The 15,125-nt window shown below is 45.8% G+C and overlaps 1 protein-coding gene across 1 annotated transcript; it reads left to right on the top strand.

Annotated features, from left to right (window-relative positions):
- Positions 1-5,955: 5,955 nt before the first annotated feature.
- Positions 5,956-15,106, top strand: LOC100763162 (respirasome Complex Assembly Factor 1). The gene is given in 6 exon segments (XM_027421298.2): positions 5,956-6,176; positions 6,179-6,275; positions 7,177-7,184; positions 7,882-7,985; positions 13,628-13,757; positions 14,534-15,106. Coding segments are annotated over 6 exon segments (396 nt in total). The 5' UTR covers positions 5,956-6,161; the 3' UTR covers positions 14,576-15,106.
- The last annotated feature ends 19 nt before the right edge of the window (positions 15,107-15,125 follow it).

Below are 15,125 nucleotides of genomic sequence, written 5' to 3'. Positions count from 1 at the left end.
TTCACGGCAGGATCCCAGATCCTTCCAACCACAGACCTTCAAAAATGTCCCTGATTCCTACATAAAAATACAATCTGATAAACATAAGAATTAAAATTGAACTTCACAATCTATAATACAAAGAGTTTGTCGATTTTTTCCTTCCTGTAAAAGCTATTTTATAGGAGTTTAGGGTTGGATGTGATGGTGAAATTCTGTAATACTTGGATTGGGGATTTGCAGGCAGGAGGATCAAGAGTTCAAGGATGTCCTCAGCTACAATGAATTTGAAGTCTGGACTACATGAAACTTTGTCTCAATAGACAGAGATAGATAAGATAGATAGATAGATAGATAGATAGATAGATAGATAGATAGGCTGGGAATGTGGCTCTGTTGGAAGAGACTATGCAGGAAGTCCTGGGTTTGAGTCCTATCCCTGCATAAAACTAACCAGGTACGATGGTGAATACATGTATTCCTGGCATTTGGAATATAGAGGCAAGAGGATCAGAAATACAAGGTCACCCTTGGCCACAGAACAAGTTCAAGGCCAGCCTGGGCTACATAAGACCCTGCCTCATTAAAAAAAAAAAAAAAAAAAAAAAGGTTAGTCTGTGTTCAAAGATGATGCAATCTGTTAAGTAGGAAACCCTACAGAGTGCCTTGGAGCTTGTTCAATAAAAGTACTTGCCCTTTGGTCATACATGGTAGAAGGAGAGAACTCTGAAATACATACCCAAATAAATATATATTAAAATTTTTAATTTAATTCTTACTTTTTAATTTATTTTTTTTGGATTTGGTTTTTTGAGACAGGGTTTCTCTGTGTAGTCCTGACTGTCCTGGAACTTGCTCTGTAGACCAGGCTGGCCTGGAACTGAGAGATCCACCTGCCTCTGCCTCCAGAGTGCTGAAATTCAAGGCACATACCACCACAGCATGGCTAGTTTAAATTTTTTAAAACTGCCTTTAATCCCAGCACTCACTAGAGTGAGTGCCAGGACAGCCTCCAAAGCCACAGGGAAACCCTGTCTCGAAAAACCAAAAAAGGAAAAAAAAAAAAAAAAGAAGAAGAAGAAGAAGAAGAAGAAGAAGAAGAAGAAGAAGAAGAAGAAGAAGAAGAAGACAAGAAAGAGATAAAAATTTGAAGAGTACAGGCTGCACCACATGCTACTGCTCACAGCCAAACCTCAACTCAATTCCAAGGGAATCTGGCGCCCTCTTCTGGCTTCCCTGGGCACGGAGTAAAATGTGCTACAGATACACGCACATCATACACATCAAAAAATAAAAATAAACAAAAATCTTTTGAAGAAATGGACATGAAAATAGGAGCGGTCCTTTTTGGGAGGAGGGGAATAGGTTCAGAGGGAGTGGGGTTGGGATGAGGGAGAGTAATTAGACAGTGAAAATAATCAAGATACATCATATAGATGAATAAAGTCATTTCCAAAAAAACTACAAAGTTACAGAACAGGCCTGTGCTCCCATATAGACCAACTTGTTCACTGTATTTTGAGACAGAGAAGGGTGTGTTTCTATGTTGCCCAGTTTAGCCTATGGCACTGGCATAAAAACTGACATATTGACCAACAAAGTAGAATAGAGAACCCTGAATTAGCCTTCACTTGTATAAAGATACATTATTCTCAATAAGGGTGTGAGGCCAGTGTGGAAAAGACTAGGATCTAGACAGTTGTTTCAATAAATGGAATGGAAAAGAATGGAATTGGAGCTTTAACCCATGCACAGAAATTAACTCAAAATAGAGTGGGAAGTTGTAGGTCTGTTAGAGGGCTTGCTTAGAGAGAGGAGAGACAAAGAAAAAGAGCGAGAGAAGGAGGGGGAGGAAAGGGAGGGAGAGAGAGAAAAGCCTGGGACTGGAGATTCATAACTAACACTAGGGAAGTTGAGACAAAAGGATTCCTGTGTAGTAGGCTAGCCTATGAAACTCTCAGGGGAAAAAATAGAAGAAATCCTCATGAAACAGAAGACTTGGATGTGACACCAAAGATACTGGCAGCAGAAGAAAAGCTGAATAACTTTGAAATTGTTCATTTGTGCTCCCAATTACCTGGGAGACTGAAGCAGCCGGACCCCTTGGGCCTACAAGTTTGGGGCTAAACTGGGCAACATAGAAACACACCCTTCTCTGTCTCAAAATACAGTGAACAAGTTGGTCTATATGGGAGCACAGGCCTGTAATCCCAGAACCTAAGAGGTAAAAGCAGAAGGATCAAAACAAGTCCAAGGTTATCTCGGTCTACGTATCAGGACCTTGTCTCAAACAAAACCAAAGAAAAACCATTTACTAAATAAATGACATTATCAACAGCATAAACTCACAGAACAGTTAAGCATGCAAATATGAAAAATTTTGCATAATGAAAAAAGACAACAAATAAACCAAAAAACAGGCAAACAAAGACAGATGAGGTCAGTGTGCAGGTGGGAAAATGCTCAGCATTCCTGACCACTACAAAGATGTGCATCAAAACTACAGTGAGCTGCTCTGCTGCTGCAAGCCTGGGACCCCTTCACTTAGGAGGCTGACGAAGGAGGCTACCTTAGCTACAGAGAGAGTTCAAGATATAGCTGGGCGTAGTGGCCACATCTTTGACCCCAGGACTCTAGAGGCAGAGGTAGGTAGATCTCTGAGTTCAGGCCAGCCTGCTCTACAGAGTGAGTTCCAGGATAGCCAGAGCTACACAGAGAAACATGGTCTTGAGAAAAAACAACAACAAAAACAAACAAAAACCAGGAAACAAACAAGAATTCAAGACCAACCAGGAATACAAAGTGTGGTTCTGCTTCAAGAAAGGTCCTGGAAGCCAGGGATGCTATACCAAACATTTAACACAGGATTTGGGAGTCAAAGGCAGGTGAATTCTATGCCAGCCTGGTTTACAGAGTGAGTCCCAGGCCAGCCAGAGCTACACAGTGAGATCCTCTCTCATGTTTTAAAAGAGGGATGGGGCAGAATTAGAAAATGCCCACTATGAAAATTTGGACAAGCTTGCTAGTAGAATCTGTTGGACACCTGAAGTGAAGACCCAACTGTAGGAGAATGTAATAGATACAAAAAATGAGGCAGACAGTCTCTTTATATAGTTCTGGTTGTCCTGAACAGACTATGTAGACCAGGCTGGCCACAAACTCATAGAGATCCACCTGCCTCTGCTTCCAAATACTGGGATTAAAGGCGTGTGCCACTTAAAAAACAGTTGAATCTCACTCTGTAGCTGGGGCTAGTCTTGAACCCCTGATCCTCCTGCCTGCACCTTCCAGTAATCAACATGGCACATCTGCACATGCATGCACACACTCACACAAACACACACACACATAAGTAAACTTGGGGAAGGTATGAGACAGGGTTTCATTATGTAGTCCTAGCTATCTTGGAACTCACTGTGTAGACCAGACTGACCTTGAACTTACAGAAATTCACCTGCTTCTGCCATCTGAGAGCTGGAATTAAAGTCATGGACCAGAATACCTAGAAAAATAAACTTTTAAGAGTACACACAGCAGCCGGGCGTTGGTGGCACACGGCTTTAATCCCAGCACTCGGGAGGCAGAGGCAGGAGGATCTCTGTGAGTTCGAGGCCAGCCTGATCTCCAGAGTGACTGCCAGGATAGGCTCCAAAGCTACACAGAGAAACCCTGTCTCGAAAAACCGGAAAAAAAAAAAAAAGAGTACACACAGCATAAAATAAATAATAAATAAATGTTTAAAAAAAATGCAGAAAGGGTTGGAGAAATGGCTCAGCGTTAAGAGCAGTAGCTGGTCTTCCAGAGGTTCTGAATTCAATTCCCAGCAACCACATGGTGGCTCACAACCATCTGTAATGGGATCTGATTCCCTCTTGTGGTGTGCCTGAAGACAGGTCACTCATATACATAAAATAAATGTTAAAAAACAAAAAGTATGCACAGGCTGGGCATGGCGAGACATGCTTTCCTTATCAGTAGCCTGGGGAGTCAGAGGCAGGTGTATTTCTGAAAGTTTCAGGCTAGCCTGGTCTACCTAGCAAATTTCAGACCAGCCAAGGACTACTACTCACTACTAGTGAGATTCCTATCTAACACACATATACACACACAGAAAGGGGACTGGAGAGATGGCACAGTGCTTAAGAATTCTTGGAGGGGGCTGGAGAGAGGACTCAGAGGTTAAGAGCACTGACTGCTCTTCCAGAGGTCCTGAGTTCAATTCCCAGCAACCACATGGTGGCTCACAACCATCCGTTATGAGAGCTGGTGCCATCTTCTGGTGTGCAGATATCCATGAAAGCAGAATGTTGTATACATAATTAATAAATAAAATCTTAAAAAAAAAAGAATTCCTGGAGGTTCAATTCCCAGCACCCACATGGCAGCTCACAACTGTCTGTAACCCAGTTCTAGGAGATATGTCACCCTCTTCTGGGCACCAGGCACACAAAGAGGTGCACAGACATACAATGAAGGCAAAACACCCATACTAGGGAGTGAAATTAATTATTTAAAAAGGGGGTGGGTGGGTGATGGTGGTGCACACCTTTAATCTCAGCACTTGGGAGGCAGAGGTAGGCAGATCTTTGTGTAGACCAGGACAGCCTGGTCTACAGAGTGAATTCCAGGACAGCCATGGCTACACAGAGAAACCCTGTCTAGATAAATTAAAAAAAAAAAGCAAGTAAAAAAAAACATGGATTTAGAGCCAAATAATCCAGATAATAGTCAGTGAATCCAAGCAAATTACTTTGCCTCTGTAAACTCACTGCATATAAGTGATGTTCCTTTATCTACTGACTTAGCATAACACACTGTATGGCACCACCTGGAGGGTGGGGATTGTTTTTGTTCATTTGTTTGAGGCATAATTTCTCACTTTGTATGCCATGCTAGCCTTGCTAGGCAACCCAGGTTAGCTGTGACACAGGACCTTACGATGTAGCCAGGCCAGCCTAAAACTCCAACCTGGGCTGGAACAGCCAACAGGCACCGCCACGGCATGGGATGCCCCAGAATTTGTACCTCTGTACAAGCTCGCAGATGGTGCAGCTGCTTCTGGCTGTCCAAAACTCTGAAATACTAACAACACACAGTGAGGACGCAATAAATACCTTGACATCTACTATTCTATTTCCCCTGGCGAAGTTCTCCATTGGTTCCAACTTGTCTTATCCTTAGAAAAGATTTTTTCTCTTGGGATCTGAGCCTCACGTTTGTCTGAAGAGAATGCTGAGCAAGCTGAGTCGTTAAGTTATACAGGGGGAAAAATGTTTTTTTTCTTTTGAGACAGGATCTGCTATGTAGCCCAGGTTGACGTGGCTTGGGACTCACCATTCTCCAGACAGTAGATAGACTTGAGCCATCGCCAGGCGAGGTGACTTTACTTCTTCCATAGTCATGGCGAGGGATGACTTAACATGGTGAACAAAGTCGTGAATACTTGCAGGTTTAGGACAAAATGCAGACGCTAACTCCAGCGGGGCAGTCTGGAACTCCGGGGGACCAAGGACCTGGCTCTGGAGGCGAGCAAGGCCACTTCTACTTGTCGCTCAAGGGGACCAACACACACACACACACACACACACACACACACACACACACACACACACACACACACACACACACACACACACACACACACACACACACACACACACACACACACACACACACACACACACACACACACACACACACACACACCAGCAGCAGTAGCAGCAGCAGTGTCAGCAGCGTCAAATCTTGGCTTTCCTCAGAGCGACTGTTCCTCAGTCTCCACAGCGCCTCCTCGAGCTCAGGTCGCCTCCGCGCTGCACTTGTCCCTTCTCGCTCACCCTACCTAGCGCCTGATCGAAGCTCTCCGTCACTTCCGCTCAGCGGCGGGCCATTGCGCCGAGGCGTCGCCGAGCTCTCGGGCCGACTGTTGCGTGGCTGCCGATTGGCTGCGTGCATGTGACGTCGAGGACCCGCCCCTCCCTCCGCGGCGCCTGCTCGGTGGAGCTGGGGAGCCGGCGGCTTGGCCGGGCGAGAGCCTGCTCGGCGTGCCTCGGGACCTCATTGCCTAGGCTGCGGTCCCCGCCGCCGCCGCGCCGCGCGCCGAGACCGCCACCCAAGACTCCTACTCCTTTTGGCTCGGCCCGCGCGCCTCAGGCCCCGGCTCGGGCGGCGCGACGGGGAGGATGAGCGGCGGGCGGCGCGGAAGGAGGAGCCGCCTCAGCCTCCAGCTGGCCAACGGGGCCCTCAAGGGTCCGTGTGAGCAAGGCGGCTGCGGAGCGACGCGGCCTGGACACAAGGTGAGGGAGGCCGGCGAGGGCGAGAGTGCAGCCAGAGGACCGCCCGGGTGTCCCCGCCCCGCCCGCCCGCCCCCGCCCGCCGTGGGAGCAGGGAGAGGGTGGCGAGGGTGCCGGCGCGCAGGGGCGAGCGCGGCCTGGCCGCCCCGCCGCCCGCCGCCTGACGGAAAGGGAAGCCACCTGGGCTCGCGAAGGCGGCGAGTGCGGGCCGGAGCGAGCCGAGCTCCCGACATCCCCACCGTTTACTCCGCGGGATCCCGAGTAGTTAGAGCTTCTGAAGACCGCGCGCGTGCCGTGGGGCGGAATCCCCGAAGTGGGTTTGGTTTGCGCATTGGGAAGGCTGGTATTGCCTTTGCTCGATTAGATCCAAAGAACGAGATGCCCCACGAGCTTAAGATTCGAGAGACGGGTCTGAGACCCCCCTTAGGACAGTGTGTGTGAGGCAGAAATGTCGACAGACGTGGGTAAGAAAAAGTGGTTGGGAACTTCAAGAGGCGCTCGCTGGTCACCTTCAGAGGATCTAAGCGTGGACGCCTCCCACCTTTGCTCCGTCTGTGATCTCAAAGACTGTCACCCTGCAGATTCCAGATAATTTGAAAAGAATGTTATATTTGGAATCCTTCCTTTGTTCGGACTCCTGAAGTTTAGCTTTTCTTCTTTCCTTTAGTTCCGAATGGGGGGATGGGAAGCACTTCCTGAAGGTGCCCTTGGCCTGCCCCCAGCCCTGCCCAGCTCTTGCAAAACCTGCAGTGTCTTTGTGATCTGCTGTGTCATTTTTTATTTTCTTCTCTGGTCCAAGGACGGGTTTGGAGTCCAGAGCAATTCACAAACCACTAGTGTACATGCCCAAAGCACTTCTCACTTCCCACACCACCATACTTTCCTTCCCTGGTGGCTTTCTCAGAAGACACTGTACAAAGAGAGAGGGTGGGTTTTGAGGTTAATAGTTCCCCCTCACACCCCTCGGGACTGTCTAGGGCTTAACCTGTTTAGCTAAGGGTTGCCTATGGCCAGGAGCACAGTGCCCACAGTCACTTCATTCAAGAACTCAAGGTTTCTCTAATCACCTTATGTCTAAATACATTGTTTTCCACCACACTAGTAGGAATGATGACATAAGAACCACATATGGGGCTAGAGAGATGGCTCAGCCATTTAGAGTATTACTTACTTTTGCAGAAGACCTGAGTTTGATGCCCAGCACCCACAAGGTGGTTGGTTCATAATGATCTGTAACACCAGTTCCAGGGAATCCATCGACCTCCTTCTCCATCCACATCCTCCATCCAACATCCATGGGCAGCAGGCGCATGTGTATGTAGTACACATGCATACATTCAGGCAGAACATCATACATACAAAATAAAATGAACAAACCAAAGAACCACCACCAACTAAGCTGGATGCAGTGGTACGCATCTTTAGTCCAGCACTCTACAGCCTAGACCTGGTTTACATAGTACATTCCAGGCCAACCAAGGCTACATAGTGAGAATGTCTTGCGGGAGGGAAAAAATAAAAAGAAATCTTAATAAGCTTTTGTTTCTTCACCTGTAACTGTCCTGTGGCAGCCACTCCAGATAATGTATACATTGTGTCTCTTTTATAGGATGAATTTTTAGATGTGATCTACTGGTTCCGACAGATTATTGCTGTGGTCTTGGGTGTCATTTGGGGCATTGTGCCCTTGCGAGGCTTCTTGGGAATAGCAGGGTAAGTCTTGAGTATCTCACATTCCTGTAGTTTTGTCTGAGGCAGGATATCTCTCTCGAGCTTAGCAGTCATGGTAGTTCTCCTGCCTCAGCCTAGTAAGTGCTGGGATTAGAAGCAAGCAACTATGCTCAGGATCCTGATAGCTATTTTTTATTTTCTTTAAAAAAAAAAAATTCTTTTTAGGGACAGGGTCCCTACATGAGCCCAGGTTGCCTCTTGAACTCCTGATCCTCTTGCTCCTACTTCCCAAGTGCTGTTGATCTGATTACCCAAGTGAAGAACTCAGCATTAGCACTCATAGGCCTGGTGCAATGTTCCTTAGCTCTCAGGTCTAGGAGCATCTCATGTCGGGCTGCTGTCCTGAAGACTGGGCCAGTCTAGTCATTCATGGGTCTAATGTGACGCCTTGCAAGTGGTTATCATATTACTTGTTGGCAACAAGTATTCTGTGGTTTTTTTGAAACAGGATTTCTCTGTGTAGCCTTGGCTGTCCTGGAATTCACTCAGGCTGGCCTCCAACTCAGAGATCCTCTTGCCCCTGCCTTCCGAGCCCTGTGATTAAAGGTGTGCACCACCACTGCCTGAAGCAGCAAGTATTCTTAATTATGCCCTGACCTTGGTACCTGTGGAAGTTTAGGAAGTAGAGTTGCTTTGTAGTTGATGGTCATCTTTTTATGCTTTGTATTTTGCTAATGTGCCAGCTCTTGATTTTGGCAGGAGTTATTTTCAGGTCCCTACATTTTAAAAGCACTACCCCAAGAGGCTTAACCTTGCACATTTTACTTCACTCGTGGCCAATGGCAACATCCTTGACACCTGCTCATACATGGTTTAGTTTATCAAGTTACTGAAATCAAGCCTGTGCCCATGAAACTGCATTTAAAGGGCAGTTAGGGCAATTCCTCCTAAGCGGGAACTGTGAGCAAGCGCTTCTGGAAGTGAGAAGGCTTGGCCTTGTCTTTTCACACAGGAATACAAGTGAGCATTCCTTTGTCTCGCCCTCCCCCATGGAAAGCCATGCTGGTTGTTTAAGAGCTAATGGGACATCTTACTAGTTCCTTTAGGGAGTGAGGAGTATGTTTCAGAAAAAGATTTGGGTAACTTCTTGGATAGTAGTAACCCAAAAGAAATGGATAGTAGTCCCTCCTGTTGACAGATCTATTTCAAGACCCTCAGTGGATACCCACAGCCAATTATTATCTCTAATAATATTTAAATTATAAATGAGCTGGGCATGATGGTGCATACCTGTAATCTTTCTGCCTGGGAAGCTGAGATGGGTTCTCTATCTCAGCTAGAGTTAGACCATGTTAGTTCCTGGCAAGTCTGCAAGGGATATGGAATAAGACTGTCTCAAAAAAGCATTTTAGGTGGTGGTGACACATGCCTTTAATCCCAGCACTCAGGAGGCAGAGGCAGGCAGATCTCTATGAGTTCGAGGCCTGCTGGATCTATAAAGCAAGTTCCAGGACAACCAAGGCTATACAGAAAAGCCCTGTCTCAAAAAATAAACAAACAAAAAAAATTTAGTTACAAATTAAGCATTGTTAATCAACAACAGCAATTAAATAACTATCAATGTGCTGTGATAAAATTACATGGTCCTTTCCTGTGTCTCAAAATATGTAATTGTTTTATACTAGTCCTGCTAGTTATGATATATTTGAAGAAAGCACTTTGTGGCTTTATGGTGTATCCAGATTGCTAGCATCACTATTCTCTAAAATTTGAGACTATTACTATGTAAAGCCAGGGTTGTTTGAACACAGCACTGATACTGTTACAGTTCTGATCAAGTCACTACCATTAACTAACAGGGAATATTTACACCGTAAGGGTGCTGGATGGAGGAATGGTACAATTAAATAGGGCAGCATAAGATTTTACATACTGCCTGAAGCAGCCTATAGTTGAAATTATGCATTTTATTTACATGACACATGTTTCTGGAACTTCCCATTTTGTTCATGTTGATGGTAGATAACTAGAGACAGTTTCCCTGTGTAACAGCCCTGGCTATCCTGGAACTTGCTTTGTAGACCTCTTTGTAGCTGGCCTCGAACTTTGGCCTCGAGGTTTGACTGACTCTGCCTTCCCAGTGCTGGGATTAAAGCGTGCACCACCACCACCCGGCTTGCTGTGTATGATTTTAACAGAGTGGATGAGGATGATGAGACTATCAGACCTAGGGTTCCTAGAGCTCTTCCTAGGTAGGATGAGGTGTAAAGATAGAATGCTAGTCATCTCGCTGGGCGGTGGTGGCACTGGCCTTTAGTCCCAGCACTCAGGAGGCTGAGGCAGGGGGATCTTTGTGAGTTCAAGACCAACCTGGTCTATAAGAGCGAGTACCAAGACAGCCTCCAAAGCCACAGAGATACCCTGTCTCGAGAAAATTGGGGCGGGGGAGCCTTCATAAACAGACTTTTAATCCCAGCACTCAGGAGGCAGAGGCAGATGGATCCCTGTGAGTTCCAGGTCAGCCAAGAAGAGCTAAGGCTACAGAGAGAAACCCTGTCTTGAAAAACACAAAACAAAAACCACACACACAAAAACCCACTTCCTAGAAAACTCTGCATTCTGAGTTACCTAGGTCTGCTCCTTCGAAGCTGTATAATCTTGGGCTTACCTAAGATCAGTAAAATGAGGACAGGGGAGTGACTGACTGGTGAGTTAAATGGGATGCTGTAAATTGCTAAATGTAGACTTCTGTTCATCAGGCATTCCATGAGTCAGTTCACTGCTATTAGTTCCGTGGTTAGATTTATAAAAAGTGGTAAAATGTGGCTGAGAGAACAAGAAACTGAGTGCACTTTGGACGGGCTCACCCAGTGTGTGGTGCCACTATTCCAAAGTTGCCTGTTTCTGGATTCAGTCCACACTGTCACCACAGCCAGTTTATTCACTCTGGACAAACTCTACCTTCTTTTGGGTTGGCACTTTTCCCCTCATGTTGGAAAGACCAAGAACTTTGATTTTTGTTGTTTATTTTTCCTTAACCCTTCTCCAACTTCCCTTGCTTTGGGTGTGACTTCCTGGTGCTCATTTCTAGTGAATTTCCCTCCTCTCTCCAGTAACTGTTTAGCTGCCCTCTAACCAAGTCCCATCTTGTTTTATTTCATTTTGTTGTGGCCATCAGTTACAGTAGAACTTCTCTTGTGTCCTTATTTGTAATTTGCCCAAGAACTGCATGGCAGCTCTTCTGTCTACTGAGGTTCTGCATTGAAGACCCACCTCTGAGTCTCTCAGCTCAGCATACATCTTTGATATGTGCTCAGTTAATGCTTCACTTTTAAACTGGTGTTGTCACTTGTATGTATGAATTACATGCATTTATTTTGTGAGTAGGAAGCAGGACTCCCATATAGAAGTGAGAGGGCAACTCGAGGAGTTCTCTCCACCACCTGGCTTCGGTGATTGAACTCAGATCGGCAGGCTTGGCCCTTAGCCACGGAACCATCTCACTCTATCACCCAGGCTGACTTTGGACTCCTGCATACACTCCCTCCCAAATACCACAATGGCCTTGAACCCTTAATCTTATTTCTCACTCAGATGCTGGGTTGATAGGCACATGCCAAGCAATTACCGTGTGGCTAGCCTGGCCTGTAGTTGGGACTCCGCCTTTTTCATGTTCTTTTGTCGCCCCAGTCCACCACATTCATTTGCTGACATCTTTGCTGTGTAACTCTCTTCCTCGTTTATATAACGTATTGATAGGAATCCTGAAGTTTAGTCAGTGTGAGACTCTTCTAGTCCTTTCTTGATCCTGCCTCTAACCTCATCAAACATTAGATTTAATATGGCCTTTTTTTCTGTGTCTTATTATTTCTGGAAGTAAGTGCCTCTCTTTGTCATCCCCACCTCCTCACTCCACGGTCCTACTCCATGTTGGCTTATTGTCAGTGCAGTTGGTTTGGTTTGATTTTTCCGGTTTGTTTTTTTAAAACCTGAGACAGAGTTTCTCTGTAACAACCCTGGCTGTCCTGGAACTCACTTTGTAGGCCAGGCTGGTCTCAAGCTCCCCAAATCTACTTGCACTGCTACTACCCAGCATTTTTAAAAAATATATATGGATGTTTTGTCTGCATGTACATTCATCTTCCCAAGCTGGCCTTGAACTTCTAGCAATCCTTCTTGCCTCAGCCTCCTAAGTGCTGGATTACAGACATGAGTGACCATGTCCGGCATTAGCTTCCCAGTATCATTACGGCTCCCATCATTGGTTTCCAGCTAGAGCCAGTAAGTCAGCCTGTCCAAAATAAAGGTCCTTTTGGGAAGAGCAGGTGGCCAGGTTTGGCCAACTCCCAAGGTTCCTGGCAAGAGATAAGGATGTAGCTAAAACTTAGTCAAGAACCAACTTTCCTAGCCGGGCATTGGTGGCGCACGCCTTTAATCCCAGCACTCGGGAGTCAGAGACAGGCGGTTTTCTGGGAGTTCAAGGCCAGCCTGGTCTACAGAGTGAGTGCCAGAGAAACAAAAAAAGAACCGTGTTTCCTTGAAATCCCAAGAACTCCCAGGCCATTGGGTTTAGAAAGCCTCTGGCACCAGTTACCTCTGTGACATGCTCATCCCCAAGATATATTTTCTCCTTTTTTTTTTTTTCTTTCTTTCTTTTTGGCCTGTTTGAGGTGGCATTATAGCCATTCTAATTTATTTATTTATTGGTTTTTCAGGACAGGGTTTCTCTGTGTAGCTTTGGAGCCTATCCTGGCACTCGATCTGGAGACCAGGCTGGCCTCGAACTCACAGAGATCCACCTGCCTCTGCCTCCCAAGTGCTGGGATTAAAGGCGTGCGCCACCAACACCTGGCATTGTAATTTTTTCAAGGAGGCTGAAATTGAGTGTGCTTCACATTGAAGTAGGCTGGGTGTAGTGGTTGTGTGACTTTAATCCTACTATTCAGGAGATAAAGGCAGATGAATCTCTCCTGTGAGCTGGTCTACATGTGGAGTTCCAGGCCTGCCAAGGCTACATAGTGAGACCCTATCTCAAAACACCAAAATAAAAAGTAGATTAAAGAATTGGGGGCAGTGCTGGGAATGGATCCCAAAGCCTTGTGTGTGGCAGACAAGTGCTCTGCCATTGAGACCCCTGCCTCATGCTTTACATTTTTATTGCATGCTTTTCACCAAAAGTAGTAGTTCTTCCTTAAATCTCCAACTTAGTCAGGTGGGCAGCTCCACTGAAGGTCTAAACATTTTTGTGTATTTCATTCATCCCTCCCACCATAATCACCGTCCCTCTGGAGAAACTTACACAAAGCTCGTAACAACGAAGTAAACAAATTGAGCTGTTTTCCTAAGCTTGGAGCTTCTCTCTCCAGGTTATCCCCTGCCTGGATGGAGAGACAGCAATACACATAAGCAACGAATAAACTGGTTAAGCAGGGGCAGTGGTGGCACACGCCTTTAATCCCAGCACTTAGGAAGCTAAGGCAGGAAGATCTCTGAGTTCTGGACTACAGAGTTCCAGGACTGCTAAGGTCCTGGAACACAGAGAAACCCTGTCTTGAAAAACGGGGAGTGGGAGGCAGGGTGAGGGGAGGAGAATGAGAATGAACTGGAATCAGTGCCCTGAACAGGGCTGGGAGAGCTTGCAGCACAAAGCTTAGGGTTTGTGTTTGGTGCTTATCCCCCTCCAGATTCTGCCTGATCAATGCAGGAGTCCTATATCTCTACTTCAGCAACTACCTACAAATTGACGAGGAAGAGTATGGTGGCACGTGGGAGCTCACCAAAGAAGGGTTCATGACATCATTTGCCTTGTTCATGGTATGTGCAGCTGGTGGTTTTACAGCGGCCTCCATTTTCTAAGATGTCAGCCACTCGGAGCATACTTGCTGACTTATGCTATGTTGTTGAGCTCTGTTCTTTTCAGTAGCCCCTTGAGCAGGTCCTCCAAAAGATGTGGTCTGGGGTGCTGTACGTTTGTGTAAATCCAGGGCCCATCATCAGCTACATATTAGAAACTGGGAAGTATTTGTGGAGCTGGGTGTGATCATTCAGAACTGTGATAGCAGCAAGGTGGATTATAAATTTGAATTCAGATTGGACTACATCAAGAAACCTTGTCCCCAAAAGGAAAAACCAAAAATGTAGATAGGAATGATGTGAATATTTTATATACATATATCTAATAGGAAAAAGTAAACCACTCACATGGCTGTCATCTGAAGTGTAAAATGTTTTATATCTAAACAGAAAAACATACTTTCTGTGGTATTGCAGTATAGGTGAACCTTAAAAACATGCTAAGTGAAAGAATCCAGACATAAAAGGCTACATGATTCCACTTAGTGAAATGTCCAGAATATACAGGGCTATAGAGACAAAGTAGGTTAGTAGTTGCCAGTAGCTGAGGGGAGGTAGAAATGGGAAATGATAAATGACCATGGGAACAGGCCTTCTCTTTGGTGTGATGTTTTGGGATTGATGATACTTTATGAATATCCTAAAAGCCTCAGATTTGGGCAATGCTATTTTCATTGGGGAGGGAGGGGTTGTGTTGATCCAGGTGACAACATGAACATTGCTTGTGTCTCCCCTAGGTCATTTGGATCATCTTTTATACTGCCATCCACTATGACTGATGGCGTTTGCTACCATCTCTTCTGTCCAATCCAAAGGACCCTTTTATTACAGCACAGATACATGCTTGTTGGGGCACTCCTGCCACGTGGTACTGAGAAGACCCATGTCTCTTGGACTTAGAATCATCATGTTGGGCATTGGTGTTTTCTGCAAGGGTTGTGAAACTTTTCAAAGAACCATCTACCTTTGGGGAAATAGTTGTGAATTTGTTTATCACAGACCATTTTTTCTTGGACACCATCATGTAATGGCTGTTTGCCAAGTGGAGCTGCTGTCTAATCTTACGCACCTCTGTAACAGCTGTTTGCCAAGTGGAGCTGCTGTCTAATCTAATGGCCTCTGGATCCGGATGAAACATGAAATTGTCTTCCTTAGTTCTCCGTCAGGTGCACAGTTTTTAAACTATCATTGGCATCTCAAGTCTTCTGAAAACACCATGTGCGTGAGCCATTGCACAGTACGGGCAGCCATCTAATAAGTTTCCACTGTAGAGTGTTTTCGGATACTTGAATAAACAAGTCTAACTGAAAGTGTTGGCATGCCTGGTAA

The sequence above is a fragment of the Cricetulus griseus genome, chromosome 6 (genome assembly GCF_003668045.3).
Source record: "Cricetulus griseus strain 17A/GY chromosome 6, alternate assembly CriGri-PICRH-1.0, whole genome shotgun sequence".
NCBI lineage: Eukaryota > Metazoa > Chordata > Mammalia > Rodentia > Cricetidae > Cricetulus > Cricetulus griseus.
The sequence above is the reverse complement of the archived record's forward strand: the minus strand, read 5'-3'. Positions and strand labels throughout refer to the sequence as shown.